Genomic DNA, 15,641 nt, shown 5'->3' with positions numbered 1-15,641 from the left:
TGTAGTTCAAAATTCTAAATTTTAGTATTTTGAACAAATTTAGCATTCCAGATTTCTTTTTTTTTTTTTTTTAATTTTTTTTTTTCAACGTTTATTTATTTTTGGGACAGAGAGAGACAGAGCATGAACGGGGGAGGGGCAGAGAGAGAGGGAGACACAGAATCGGAAACAGGCTCCAGTCTCTGAGCCATCAGCCCAGAGCCCGATGCGGGGCTCGAACTCCCGGACCGCGAGATCGTGACCTGGCTGAAGTCGGACGCTTAACCGACTGCGCCACCCAGGCGCCCCTAGCATTCCAGATTTCTAAGAAATTTAGGATTAGAAGATAGGCAAAACATAATGCAGTTGTTCTTTGTTATTTATAGTTGAGTTTATATATATTTTTTAATTAAAATGAAAAACATCTATGATGTTATTTTAAAATAGCAAATTAAGATTTTTAAGTGTGTGCTTGGATACACTTACGTACATATACAGTGTTTGTACCAACTCCTTCACCGCTCTCTCTTGGTGGAGCGATAAGCATTTCTAATCTGCTTTTCTCTTATAGCATATAGAGTCACTGCCACACAATTTAACATTTATATGCTGCTTGATACTTTTGGAACCCATGTGTGTATTCCGTCGTCACCCTGTGTCTTGTATCTCTTACAGTGCCAGCACACAGGAGGGATTTCACAAAGGACTAATTTCGACTAATTTCCATGGACAGATATATTTGTAGCTAAACGTCATTTCTTTGTTTTCCAGGAGAGAAAGGCCTTGGGAAAACAACTGGGAAGAAGTTATGTTATAAAGGTTCCACATTCCATCGTGTGGTTAAAAACTTTATGATTCAGGGTGGGGACTTCAGCGAAGGTAGAGCTAAAAGTTACGCTTTTAATAACTCCAACTATCGGTTTCTTATGTGTCTCATACTGTTAATTGTAAATATTGTATCACAGTATGAAGTAAATATTAAGTGGTCAGTGAATAGATGTTGGATGAGTGAATATTGTAGAGCAAAAAATGTATGAAAAGCGAAATACCAAGCCACTTTATTTTGTTTTTATGTACTTTTAATAATATTACAGATTTTTGGTGAATTCTCTTACAATGAATACCAAGTACTTGTGGATTATTTTTATTCTTCCCGAATTTTGTTGGTATGATTACTTTTTGAAATAAATGGGTTATGGAGCTAGTTTATTTATTTTTTTTATTTACTTTTGAGAGAGAGAGAAAGAGAGCTCAATGAGCAGGGGAAGGGAAGAGAGGGAGACAGAATCTGAAGCATGCTCCAGGCTCTAGGCTCTGAGCTGTCAGCCCAGAGCCCGACGCGGGGCTTGAACTCGTGAACCACAAGATCATGACCTGAGCCAAAGTTGGATGCTCAACTGATTGAGCCACCCAGGTGCCCCTGGAGATAATTTTTAATAATATTTATTATAACAGTACTGGACTTTTTTGCACTTATATTCAAAGATGAGGTTAATTGAGGATTTGTAGAATTTTGATTACAGCAATTACAAGTTGTTAGTTTCTTTAATAAATTGAAAGCATAAAAAGTAATTTATATGTATTAGTATATTTTAAATTGTCATTATAACTTAATATAGGTCATTATTTGCAGGTAATGGAAAAGGTGGAGAATCAATTTATGGTGGATATTTTAAAGGTAAGGCTTAATATTTTATGGTCTTTTGTTTCAGTTCTGATGTTAAAGCAAATTTGATCATGTACTTTTAATGAGGAGAGGTTTACTTATAGTTCACTTTTTGCATGAAACTAATGCTGCATGAAAATACTTTATTTGCATGAACTTGGGGATAAATTATATTGTAATATGTAACTTTTAATTGACAAGATTAATTAAGGCTAACTTTATGGTTAAACATGACTTTCAGCATGGAGGTTAGGCAACTATATACATGAAAACTCCTATCTTCCTGCCTAAAACTGTCAACATATTCTTTTGTTTATAGAGAATGTGGTCTTTTGCAAAATGAAAAGGTAAGAGAACGAAGCTCAGTAACACAAACTCCAATTCTGTTCCCTTGCACCCTTCCTAATAAGTTTATGGACAGCCTGGGTCAGGTTGTGGCTGGATTTCTTATATTGCTTGAAGACTTGGAAAATTCTGTATACTATTTCATACGTGCATCTGTATCTTTTTTTCTTTTCACAATGGGCTCTTAGTTCTACATCAGGAAAAAAATCTAGTTGTGTTTTTTCCCCCTAAATCAAACAATTTCTTTGACTAAAAGTTGGTATTTCCTACTTTCTCAAAGGTTTGTATGTTTTCTTTTGTATACTAGAATTATATGATTGTATTTTATTCCTACAGTAGTAGTATTTGCATAAGTCTAACTATTGCATTTGCCCCAAAAAGCCTTAGAAAAGTCAGTTGCAGAGATTGATAATGGGATCCAATCTGATTAGATTTTAATGCCATGATAGCTTCAGCGTTATAATAGTCTTTTATATTTCTTTTGGGGGAAAATGGATTACCACTCTTTTTCAGAAGCCTGTTCCCAAGGTAATCATTTTTTAAAGTTTTCTATGTTTCTGTTTGTTCTAAAGAAAGGTTTGTTTGTATGAATGTTAAACGGAAATTTAAATTCGTTTTCAAGATATTTCTGCTGGAATTAAAATCCTCTCTGAGTGATCTTTATGGCAGTTTTTCCTTTGAACCAGTAGGAAGCAGCTCATTAGCTGGTTCTATCAGCTTGTAGCAATTTGAGACTGATGTTGTAGGCCGCTTGAATGTGGTTGTTCCCTGCGGCAGATACTTACGTCTCTTAAAACTATATTTCGCCCTTTAAGTTTTTGTTTTTATAGGATTTTCTTCCTTAGGTAATTTTTTATCCTGTTGTTAGGAATCTATATACTTGATTTAATTTAGGCATATCCTTACAACTTAAATTCTGTACTTTTTTTGTTTTTTGCTCTCGTAGTCTAGCTTTAGTACAGTTGAGTAATAAATTTACCATATAGAAACTAAGTTCATAAGATTATTAAACTTCTCCCATGTTTAGTGCATTAAGTAGGATAATTGGAAATTTGAAGGAAATGAGCTTTACTGTAGAGATTTTTCTAAAATTTCTTTACTAGTTTTCCCTGAAAGTCATAGTTCACATATCATGTAGCCAAACTATGTTACTACTAAAAGTGACTGTTCTAAGGCTGTTTGTATAAAGTATTAAATATATGTTCTTTTCCAAGGCTTTAAGTAGTATCTTTGATCTTTTTATGCTTTTGTTTTTTGATTAGTTGTAAAAATTTTTTTCTAAATATTCAGACAAGTATCTGTACTGACCAGAAGAGGAATTTCATCCTTTGCTTTCTATTTATTACTGTGAACATTACACTTTAAAAGTGGCTTATAATTGGAGACTGACGAATTTGTGTTTTCTTCAAACAGATGAAAACTTTATTCTCAAACATGACAGAGCGTTCCTTTTGTCAATGGCAAATCGAGGGAAACATACCAATGGTTCCCAGTTTTTCATGTGAGTAGGCATAATTCAGAGATGAGCTTTTCTTAAACAGAGAAGCGCTGTTCATGAGAAAGATGGTAGAGTTAAACCAAGTTTAATGCTAGAATTCTGTCAACTTGGGCTTTATTATTAATTTCTAATGTTACAGAAACTGGTAAGCTCTAACAGCCGCCTCAGCTTTCAGCATATATCCTGCATTTGAAGAATGGTACTTACGAGATGTAACTTGAAGATGTACATTATTTTCAAAATATGTTGTCATCTTAAGAAAAGAAATTGGCTTCTACTTAGCAAATTTGGGGGCTCAGTTTGCTAAAACTAGATTGGAACATAAACTATTGGTCAACATTTAAAAGTTGTTCATGGCCTAGGAGTAGATGTCCTCTTGGCCTGGAAAGTAGTTGGCTTTGAGTAAACCATTGTATGGTGGCTTTTTCTCTTAATGATGCTCTTTGAGTTCATTGGAGAGAGGTGCCATTATTTTCTGATATTGTATAGAGATGAGTGATTTGCTGTTGCATCAGCATTGTAGAAATCTTAAATCTTCTGAGATCTCTGTACATAATTGAATTAACCCAATATTGCTGTCATTTCGACCAAAATTTAGGAGATTATCACTCAGGAAACTTCCGAATGCCGAATTTGCTTTTTAAAAAAATAAACAACTTTTCATGTATGTGCATGCACAACCAAAACCTTACTTACTTCTCATCTGAAAGCCCTTTGGGATACTTGTAGTTATATATTCTAATCTAAAGCTACTCTAAAACCTATTTTTATTATAATCCCAGGATATAAAATAAGAAAGATAATTGACTAGCATGAAGTTCAAGAATTTTGATTGGAAGTAAATCTCTAGAGTTGTGCTACCTATGTTGGAGAAATATTTTATTCACAGTTTACCAGAAAAAGTTTTTGTCATCTTTCTGAATGGATGAGTGTGAATGGCGCTTCCCTGTCTTTAAAGGAGTAAATTATTCATGTAAAATAAATCTCACATTTTAAAGTTGTCTGCAAAATAGATTTCCAACATGATCTGATAAAAGTTCAGATAAGGGGCATTCTGTTTATAAGAATGTCCTAAAAATGGAAAGCTGCTGGAAGATGACAGTGCTTGGAGCTGTGCAGGAAAGGAGAACCAAAACCATTTGTTCCTAGATCATGTTTTGATCCCATAGAGCAGTAGTTATTAAGACTTCTCTCCTAGAGCATGTTTCTATCCTTAACCTTCTTAAGGGCCAAAAAAAAAAAAAAAAAGAAAAGAAAAGAAAAAATTAGTGTGAAATATTTTGAAAAACTTCTTTTATAGTAATTTAATACAAAACTGTTTACTCTTTGATTGAGGTTTCCCATTTTCCATTTTTAAGCTTATCTGAACTGTGAACATGACAAACTAATGATTCATTGGTCAAGAAGCTACCATCTGAGGGCTCTAAAGTTTCTTTTAGATTTCCTTTTTTATATCAGTACATGAAAATTTATCAGGCAGCACCAGCTTCTTCCCATTGCCACATACCAGTTAGCTTGTGTATAGAATGTAAAAACTGGTGCATACATTAATTACAATCCAGTGTCTGAGGTTCTCTCTTCAAAAAATACAGAGTATTTTGTTTCTGTGTACTTCAGTACGCCCTTAAGTCATTTCTAGGAATGCTTAGTATCAAACAAAATTAAGGCCATTGCTGTTTCTACCTAGTTTAATTTTACATTGGACTGCTATTTTTGACAAAGAATGCCAAATGAAAATTTTGACATCCATGAATTAGGATTAAAATTTTTCAGCTTCTTTTCATAATTAACTGTAGATGGCAGTAAAATCACTGAATTTGTGTTGAAAGAAAATTTTCTATTTTTAGTTTGAAATTTACTCATGGAAATGAATTTGCAGTTAAAAGCAATCTTGGAAGCAAATTTAGTGTTTTTGCACATACAAAAAAAGATCCTTATCTTTTTTTTTTTAAAGAAATTTTTGTGGCATGTGCTTTTTTTATGCTGGCTAAAACTGCCAGTTCCCCATGTGTTGAAGGATAAAATAAAACTAACATTCACCTTTCTATACAAAGCACTTCCTTGCTTTTATAGAAAGGGAAAATGGAGGTAATGGTCCGTAAAAGAGAAATGTTTGAAAATCTGTCTTGCAAGTCCAAATCCTTTTGGAGTTGGAAGTAGTAAAAAAAAAAAAAAAAGTAGAACTTACTATCTTCAAGTTGTGTAAACCGTCACAGACAATCACTCTAAGAGGTGGGGCTGCGAGGGTTGGCAGTAGCAGGGCTAGCTGCCAGCTCCCCAAGGGCGGCAGCTACACCCCTCCCTCTCACCACAGCTCTGCCCTTTGGCACCTTGAGCAGCTCTTCTGCATTCCGAACAAGAAAGGGTGGTGTGACAATGGTGGTAAAATGCCCACGACTCCCTATATGGTTCCAGTCTCATAAGCTTACTAAGGACTTGTAATGCATCCTTGCAAAATTGCATTTGTAGCTCATATTTTAAATCTACTTTGTAATTCCTAAGGAGTAAATTTGGTGCTGTTAGTGTGAGTATTTGCAAAATGTTCCTCAAAGATTCTTGTGCTTTGTGCAGTAACTATTGTCTTTATTATTTACGCATTTAAAACTTCCCCTTCGTAAGGCATACATCATTTTTGTTCAACATGATTGCGCATATATTGCTTCCTTTGGATGGAACAATTATGTATCTGATAAAATTCGCATTTTCTTCTTTAAAACTATTTGTGATTTTTGCAGTTACTGCCTATGTCTACTACTGTGTTAGTCACAAAGATTTTGCTTTGGAGGGTTTAAATAGAATAAAACGGATTCTTTTTGGAATAATACTGCTCAAGAAACATGGAAGAGATGATATATAGCACTGTCCCCATGAATCACTAAGGAAATAACGGTCCGTTCATGTTGAAGTATTTTTGAAGAAATTCGAAGACCTGGGACCAAAGTAGTAACCCAGTTAACTCAGTATTTAGTCACTTTGTCCTTTATTATTTATTTGTTGGAGCCAAACACTAGAAAGAAACCATAATAAAAGCTATAGAATTATAAAGTCTTAGAGGAGAAAAGGATGTGATCCTCTAGACCAACATTTTCCTTGTATGTATAATGCTAAGATAAAATGACGCACAGGGAAACATTTTTCTTTTCCTTTGGCTGTTAGTAACAGTCTGCTAATTCTGTTCTTATTTTCATTGTTTTTGTATATATTCATTGAAGAGATAAAGAAGGTATTGTATGAAGTAGTCATTAAAAAGATTAATTAGGGCGGTTTATAGCTTTGTATTAAATAACTATTTTTCTGGGTTAGAGCCACTAATCTAGCTATCAGGAGGCCTTGGTTCTAGTTTTATTTGCTATTCACCTTGAGTTAGTTCTATCTTTCCTTTTCGGTTTATAAGATCCCTACCCATTCTCATAGGTAAAGTAAACATTTTGGCATGAAAATGTGGGCATAAAAGGAAGAAAGTGTTTGTAGGTTGATCCTAAGTTTTTGAATATGTGGAATGATTTCTGTGCAAACATTGTCTTGCCCCTCAAGGAGATAGTTTGCTAATTGCCTAATTTTCATCAGTCTGAAAGGTGCTGCAAAGAAACTTCGGGCTCATTTGTCTAAATTAGGCAGCAGTCTTCATCAGCTACGGATAGAACGATGGCGTGGTGGTTACACTGGTCTCCCTTTGCTTAGTGTGTGGGACCTTATGTACAGCCGTGGAGTAGGAAGACCTACGGAGCTCTGGAGAGCAGTGTTTGTCACTGGCCACGGTCATTGGTCATGGTAATTATAAAAAGTTAAGAAAAGATAATGTAGGCGAGTCAAGCTTGAAACAAAAAGCCTTATATTTTAACAGGCATAAAGAGGACTATAGGAGGACAACATAGAGAAGTTCCAGGATGTGTTCTAACCAGACTTGTAGGTGGCTGCTCACCTCCATAGGAGAGAAGTGCTGGTCACTTCAGAGCAGAGCAAGGGGTACTCAGGTGGTTTGTTGTTAAGGGGTTTATAAGACTGTGGAGATTTTGGGTAGCAAAAGAGAATTTGTGCAGAAATGCTTTTTGCCTCCACACATTCATGAATTTGAGAAGAAATGCTAGTAAGTGTTAATAATCTGGGCAGTTCTGGTTTTCCTTCCTTTTGGGGGGTAATACCTTCATGTGTAAATTGTAAGATTTTTCATCAACAAAGATGTTGATGAAACTTGACCTTAAACCCAAGTTCTCTGAATATGAAGTGTCATCTGTAACATCCAGTCTTACTGTTACTTAGTGTTTATGTGACATATGTGTTAGCCGCCTGGAAGGGATTTTGTGTCTGGTAGTGTTTGATGTGTGTTATGTTAACCTGAGTGCTGAACTTTTGAAAGCTGTTCGGTGACTTTTGGAACACACAGGAAGAGCTCTGTAACATGGCTTGGTTAGTTTCTGTGGCCATTGTCACTCTATATAATTTGCTGCCTCTTCCATGATTGTGTGGTCGTTTCACGAGTTGAAGGGGAAAATCGCATGTGAGAGGCTACGCTAGACAGAAATAGGTTATTTTTACTTCTATACCACTTTACACCTGGAGTCACTTTTTCTTTTGAAAACATCCATTGAAAACACCACATTATTTGAAACATATTCTTTTTTAACAGTAATTCATGTGCCAATGCCTTTGTAAGAAATTAAAGCTTATTTTTAGAGATTTCAAGGCTTAATATGTCCAAAACCTTAATAAAGAATTTTGTCCACTGTGTATAATGTGGGTTTTGGTCTGATAATAGTAGATAATGTTTAAAGTTTAATAGAGTTAGAGTTGGTCAGACTGCGTACTTTTTGAAAAAAAATTTTTTACAATGGGGAAAGTCACATTAGGCAGGGAAAGCAAGTATCATGGCCAAAATTTGACATCATACTCTTATACTTTTATCTCCCTTGCCTTTTTATCCTTTGAGAAGATCCTTAAAATTCTAATTATGCTGCTTTATTATTTTATTATTGTTAGTTTCAGGGACTTAACTTCGAAAGTGTGTGTAAAGGCAGTGAACAGAAACTACAGTCCAGACTTTGCTCATTTACTCCTGATAGTGGTCTGTCGTGAAGTGTGATGAAAAAGATTTCAAATGTAGAAACATGAAAGGTTCTTTAACTACTTGAAGAGAATTACTGAAAAAGAAAAAAGTTCCCTGAAATTTTGTGCTGAATTCTCTTAATTCTTTTCATTGAAGTTTTGCTTTCCACTGGTAGTAACTAACTGCTCCTGGGCATTCAGATTTTTAGATTTGTATACTCAGGATACATTATTCTCTTTTTGAGAAAGATGTTGGTTGACTTAGCAAGTTTGTAGGATTTGCAAAGCGAAATAGAATGCTTTGTTATTCACACTCTAGTGTTACAATATTAAGGCTCTGAGCAGATTCCCATTTTAACCACAGTGTTTTTCTTAAGCATAGTTCATCTCTACGTACATATCTTATGTGAAAGAAAATTTAGAGCCCTCCATTTTAAAAAAGCTCTTGTGCTTTGCATAAAACTTGAAAATACTTAATTTCAAAGTTATATTGATATTAAAACATAGAATCAGTCTTGTCTTAAAAGTGTATTACAATTTATTTCTTGCCATTTTTGTGTAAAATTTACAGAAAGAGTGTTACACCGTGCGCTCCAAAGGTAATGTCTCAATCCTCTAAGGCTCTCTTTTTCTTTCTTTGCCTTTATCTCTTTAATCCTATTGTTATGTGCATTGAACCGTTTTAAGAAAAACTTTCTGCTTGATTTATGGCAGCAATACATGTAAAACAAGTGTGTTTTATTGTTCATGGTTAATCCTGGGAAGTGTATTTTAATTTCAGTGGCTTGTTTCCACCATTTTCCACACCTCTTCTGGGGGAGGGTGGGGAAGAGGGTATATTGTATAAAATGGTTTAGATTTCATTGCAGTACAGAACTGTTAATTTCTGTGTAAGGCCAAAAGATTCTTTGATAATGGTATAAAACTGTAGATTGTTTTTTGGAGTAACAGTGACACTTTTTGATTTCTAGGATTTATAAAGTTTAAATGAGTCCTTATGCTTATATTTTTAAAGTATATTCACGGGGTAGATAAAACTGGAAAATCAGTGTCGAGTGACAGGAGAAAATGGAAATGTGAAAATATCGAAAGCTTTTATAATTTGAAATGTTCTTTGTGGTTCTTTCTCTTTTAGGTTTGTTTTCATAAGCGTGTGTAAACTTACATATTTATGATAATCTCTGGCCTTTAAGGTCTGAGCTTACTGAGCATATGTCCCGTCCCCACTGCATGGGTCTTGACAACCGTATAGTTTTGAAAGATCAGTACGATTAAGAGGTGGTGGGATGAGATCTCTGCCCGGTTGAGTAGGACTGAGTAGCATGGACGGAGCATATCCTTTCTCCCTGCCCGTTTGGCAGTGCCCTCTGTTTTTCCATGTCTGTTGTCAGCCCAGTGCCAGTATGCCTGCTTCACAGTGTTATTTCTACTCCTGAAACGTAGGCTGAGAACCCCAAAGGGCTTCTTTGTTCAGATACTGTTAGTGTTGTTAATATGTAGCCTACCCCAGTTAAAGTATAAATTTGTATTTCTGCATCCTGAACTGCAGATGCCAGTGATGGACTTAATTACTCACACCAGCTTAGGCACAGCAGGCCAGCTGAAGTTTGTCCTTCAGATAATTTGTTCTTGTCTTCATTTGTTTTCTTCCCCGTTAGAATAAAGGACCGACTTTTTTAGTTTTCATGTGAATTCAAAGCAAAACTCGAATCTGTCACCAAGGTAGCCATTCCCTCTTCAGATCCAGTCTCAAGTAGTCTGTTGCTACATCACTGCAATTAGCTGAATTGTTTTCATCTCACCATTTGCTCGAAAGTTTTGCCATCATGTGGTTTTTACAGGACTCCTATTAGCCAGCGTAGCAAATTGAATTCGGTTTTGTGTGTTTTAGGAAAATCTGTAGGCTTTTCCCTAGTACCAAAAGATTTGAGAGTTGTGAGAGAAAGGATCAAGGAGGGAGGAGGAATATACCTAATTAATACACCACTTCTTGTTTTCACTGCTACATATTTGAATTTGATCCCTTAAACTATAAGAACATTTTTTACCTTTAAAAATTTTACCTCTTACATCTTTCATACAATAGAATCACTGTCCAGCATATGTACTAATTTCTTCCTGTCATTAGTGTGCTTTACTAAAGTTTTATATTTGTGGGAAGCACATTATTATGCAAAGTAGTTTCTGGATTCTGGTTTAATTATTTAATCATTAGTTCCTCACCAGCTTGCTAGATTTTCTCTTTTTCTTTCTTCTGTTTTTACTCATTTTTACTATTATATTGGCTTGAATTACCACTTCTCAGTCTTCTAAGGAGAATTTGAGACTTTGTGGTTTTAAAATTCAAGATTCCTTTTAAAATTCTGGAACTTCCTAAATTGACAATTTAAAAAAATTCCATAGTACTTTTTCAGAACTGAATATTCTTAATGTAAGTATAAATGCTATCATTCCTTGCAATGATTTTTAACATTGCTGTGAAGGTTAAAAATTGTGTTTTGTTGACTTACATGTCTTAGAATTGCCTTAAAATGAATATAAAAATTGATATGGGAGCTTCTAGTACAGTTAACTTCTTTAACATAGCCTCATATCCAGTGTCCTTTCTCAAATTCTTCTATTTCTCATTATTATAAACTAAGATTTTTGTGGCTTTTGAATTTTTTCACTGCAGTTCACATAGTGTGAAAATTTGTGAAAATGCTATGGGAAAACCAGTTTGGGTTCAAAATCTCTTAACCAGATAATACCCCATAGGCTTCCTAAGAGTGACTATCTGCCAGTTTGTGACTGTAGAAGAAGCTGGTTGGGCATTTTCTGGGCCATGGAAATTTAAGGTGTCTATAACGTTATCCATCATTACTTGCTGGCTGTCAGAAGTTTGACAAATTGGAGGTTTGCTCCCTGTCGCATTTTCAGAGTTGCTGTGTGAGTGGCAGAACTTCACCTTAGGTGGGAGAGGCAGGAAGTTTTGAAAACAGGACTCCCGAGGCCTACCTCCATCTGCCTTCCTAAAAGATGTAGACCGACTCAGTATGAGAAGTAACAAATAGAAGAATTCATTTAAGGAGGAGGTGGGGGGGGGGGGGGCAAGCAAGTGTTGATCACACTTTTTTTTCCTTAGGGCAGATGATAGTGCTTTTTATTCTCTTTAATTATCTTGATGACTTTTGAGTTGATTTTTGATTTTGTTGTTATTTTGGATTCAAGAATATCTTTAATTTTATTGTATATTTATGCTGTACATTTCAAACCTGTTTCATATGTTATGTATAGGTATAGTCTTCATATTGGAGAAATAGATACAACTTTGTAATTATAATCTTGAGGGTTTTTTTAACCAGTAAAATGGCTACTATGGCTGTTTGTAAGGTTTTTAAGTTGAGATGTGTATCATGTTTAACTTTTCCCCATCTTTTTATCTTTACCTCTTTGTTCTCTACATGCCCTTCTGCTCTGTTCACCCGAACACCTGGTTTTTGCCATCTTTGTGTTGATGTTTACACAGTACTACCAAACCTGCTCCACACTTGGATGGGTAAGAGTTACATTTTATTACCTTGGGGAGTTGGTGGGGTGGCCAGTCTACTACAAATTGGACCATGGATGAACCTCTGGGGGGTGCTCTTGATTCCTGATCTAATCTCTCACAGCCAAGCCCCTCCCTAAGGATCAGAGGTTAGTCCGTCTGGAGAACTCATATTGTCATGTCACTGAATCTGGGCAATGGGTAGACTTCTCAGCCTTGCTATCTCTAGTGACCCTGTAACAACGGTTTCTGAGTATCGAGTGCAATCTGTTCTCAGATTCTCCACCGTAAGATAGTTAAGAAATATTGTTTTAAGCAGAAAACTAAGGCCCAGTTTGAGTCGTGTTTTTATTTTTTCCTTTTTATGAAGCAGATGTCAAGTTCTAATTCCCATCTAGTTGCTTCATTCATCAAACACTTTGCTTTTATATTTAGTTCTGTAGACATGTCATTTATAACGGTTGTCTTGATTACTGATTGTGGCTTAATTGTCATCAAACCAATTCTTTCTTGAATTTGTATTGTGACAGGGTGCATGTCGTCTTTGGATTGGTTATTTCTGGTTTTGAAGTAATTGAACAGATTGAAAATCTGAAAACCGATGCTGCAAGCAGACCTTATGCAGATGTGCGAGTAATTGACTGTGGGGTGCTTGCCACAAAATCATCAAAAGATGGTAAGAGTTTTGGGGGGAGTGGAGGGGAGCTAGGATACTGGTAAAACACGGTGAAGATTATAGTTGAAAGATACCTCCTGAACTTTAGTAGTGGAAAAACCCTTCAAGTAGTACATACAGCAGTAACCCATGCCTCTGTATCATACCTTATACCCAAGCCATCAACAAATCTTATCAAATCTTACTTCTTTTTACTTCCCATGTTATCAGCCTTGTCCAAACCACTGCTGTCTCTTACTTGGATTATTGCAGTAGCCTCATAACTATTCAGTTTGCCTCTGCCCTTCTTATAATCTCTTCTTGGCAGCAGTAAATTCCTAACTGGTCTCTTTGCTTGTACTCTTGACTCTGTAGTCTGTTAATAGCAACCAGAGTGATCTTCTCCAAGGGCTCCCTTCTTAGCCAGCCAAACTAAAGTCTTTACTTGGTCTGTAAAGCAGTCTGTTCTCTCCTGTGTCTCTCACCTCTTCACCCTCATTCATTGCCCTCCCAGCCATGTTGACCTTTACCCAGACATGCCAAGCACAGGGATTTTGTGCTGGTGTCCATTCTTCCTGGAGCACTCTCCATCCAGATACCTACATGACCCCTTACGTCACTTCCTTCAAGTCTCTGTTTGAATGTTATCTTCAGTTACTGCCCATCTCTCCCTATTCCCTTTACCTTGCTTTTTTTGTATTTCTGTTCGAGCACTTCTCATTTGTCATATTATGCAGTTACTTACTTCTTTTCTTATCTGATCCAACTAGAATATAGACTTCATAAGGGCAAGGGCTTTGTTACCTTACCATCTCACCAGCAAATTGTGTTATCAGCATGAAAAAATGTTTACTTAAATTTTGTCTTTAGTTTGCTGTTTATAAAGCATGTTTTATGATACTATTTTTTACTCTGAAAGGTAGACACTAAGATCTAGTACTAATATTTTTGTTAATATTTCTTAAAAGTTTTTGAGAAAAAAAGGAAGAAACCAACTCATTCAGAAGACTCGGATTCTTCTTCCAATTCCTCTTCCTCTTCAGAATCTTCTTCAGAAAGTGAAATTGAACATGAGAGAAGCAGAAGGAGGAAACATAAGAGGAGGCCAAAAGTTAAGCATTCTAAAAAGAGACGAAAGGAAGCAAGCAGTTCTGAAGAGCCAAGGAATAAACATATAATGAGCCCAAAAGGGTAAGTGTGAAATGCCAGGGTAATCTTAACCTAACACAAAGACACTCTGGAATGGGGAAAGTATATGCAATTCTGTAAACCTCATTTTATTACCTATTGTTGAAAAAGGATAGCATTTTTTTTTAACTTTAATTTGAAATCTGACAAATCTAAGGGTGGCACAGACATTTCATATTAAAGATTTATGTGTTTGCAGGTGAAAAAAAATCCCTGAAACTCTTAAAAGAACAAAGGATCATTTGACAGTTTCATATCATAATTTTAGTACTGTGGCTTTTTCACTGTGTTAATGTTTTGTATGTTCTCTGTGAAAATTGTACAAACCTTTTGAGATTTGTGAGATATTAATAGTTTTGCTGTTTCATAATTAAAAAAAATTTTTTTTAAGTTTATTATTTATTTTGAGAGAGAGAGAAATAGCGCACGTGCATGCGTGAACAGGGGAGGGGCAGATAGAGGAAGGGAGAGAGAATCTCAAGCAGGTTCCTTGCTGTCAGCACAGCCCAACGTGGGGCTCAGTCTCACAAACCGTGAGATCATGACCTGAGCCAAAATCAAGAGTCAGATGCTTAACCAGCTGAGCCACCCCGGCACCCCGCTATTGTTTTATTATTAATTGTTATATATTATTATTTAATATTCTTGTGAAATGCAGACATTGCATATTTTAATTGGTGACTTGATTTGTTCTCTCTAAGTTACTCTGAGAGGAGTGATACCAATGAAAAAAGGTCAATTGATTCAAATGCTAAAAGGGAAAAGCCTGTGGTCCGACCAGAAGAGATTCCCCCAGTTCCAGAGAACCGATTTTTACTGAGAAGAGATATGCCTCTTGTCACAGTGGAACCTGAACCGTAAGTAGGATGATTAACCTCTTTGTTTTCCTTTCTGTGAATGGTAATTCCATCAGCTCACTGCACTTCCACACTTATTTGTTGAGCATGACCCATAGGCAAAGATCTTTGAAGAATACTGTGGGAGATGCCAGGCTAATGAATGACATGTACCGTGCCTTTCAGAATTCACATTCTACTAATAGGGAAAGGGGGTTGGTCAAGTGGATCAGGGGAGAAGTTCTTACGGGAGGTCTGGAAAGATTTCATTACTAATTTTTTTTCCTTGACTTTTCATTAGAGGTGAGATTTGGTTATCAGAAGAGAGGGTTAGTTGAACTCTTTGGATCCACTTGAATGATAAAACGTGTTCCAATTTGAATAGTGTAAAATTAATTGCATTGATTAGGGATATAATTTAGTATCATAAATATGTGACTTTTGCTAACTTGCTCAGTGATAACTTCTCTGCATTGGAAAAGGTAATGTGTAGTTTTAGATTTGGTATAATAGTATATTTTGTGTATTAACTCAAGTTTAGAATTATTAAAAGAAACATTGTTTGAACAGAAATGTCATAATGTGGCTGGTGTAATTGATAAGTGCCCGATGAAGAGTTACATTGAAGGTTAAGAGGTTATGCACGTGTTCCTGTTCACAGTCAGGTCTCCACATAAGGTTATCGTTTAATTCATTAAATATTTTTAAAGCCTAGTATTGTCTTATTTTAGAAAGCTATTATAAGATGGGATTTATCTTTGAATTAATAGCTGGTGTTTTCATTTTTAAAAACTGGCTGTTAATAAATTTTAGTGGGATTCTTCTTAAAATATAAGATACCAAGTTCATTGATGGAATCTATTTGACTTTCAGAAAGTAGGAAACTTGAAAGGTTAGTTTCT

The 15,641-nt window shown here is 35.6% G+C and overlaps 1 protein-coding gene across 12 annotated transcripts in view; it reads left to right on the top strand.

Annotated features, from left to right (window-relative positions):
- Positions 1–15,641, top strand: part of NKTR (natural killer cell triggering receptor) — a 62,527-nt gene that overhangs the window by 28,406 nt on the left and 18,480 nt on the right. For 6 of the 12 annotated variants that reach the window (XM_027040801.2, XM_053221582.1, XM_027040800.2 and 3 more), the window contains exons 4-10: positions 751–858; positions 1,613–1,657; positions 3,404–3,491; positions 12,040–12,069; positions 12,591–12,736; positions 13,684–13,906; positions 14,605–14,760. In XM_027040801.2, the coding sequence (XP_026896602.2) occupies positions 751–858; positions 1,613–1,657; positions 3,404–3,491; positions 12,040–12,069; positions 12,591–12,736; positions 13,684–13,906; positions 14,605–14,760 (796 nt within the window). Of the gene's footprint in view, positions 1–750; positions 859–1,606; positions 3,492–9,053; positions 9,131–12,039; positions 12,070–12,590; positions 12,737–13,683; positions 13,907–14,604; positions 14,761–15,641 lie in introns of those variants that run through there. The other 6 variants (XM_027040802.2, XM_053221585.1, XM_053221584.1 and 3 more) reach the window with 6 other exon arrangements.

The sequence above is a fragment of the Acinonyx jubatus genome, chromosome C2 (assembly GCF_027475565.1).
Source record: "Acinonyx jubatus isolate Ajub_Pintada_27869175 chromosome C2, VMU_Ajub_asm_v1.0, whole genome shotgun sequence".
NCBI lineage: Eukaryota > Metazoa > Chordata > Mammalia > Carnivora > Felidae > Acinonyx > Acinonyx jubatus.
The sequence above is the reverse complement of the archived record's forward strand: the minus strand, read 5'-3'. Positions and strand labels throughout refer to the sequence as shown.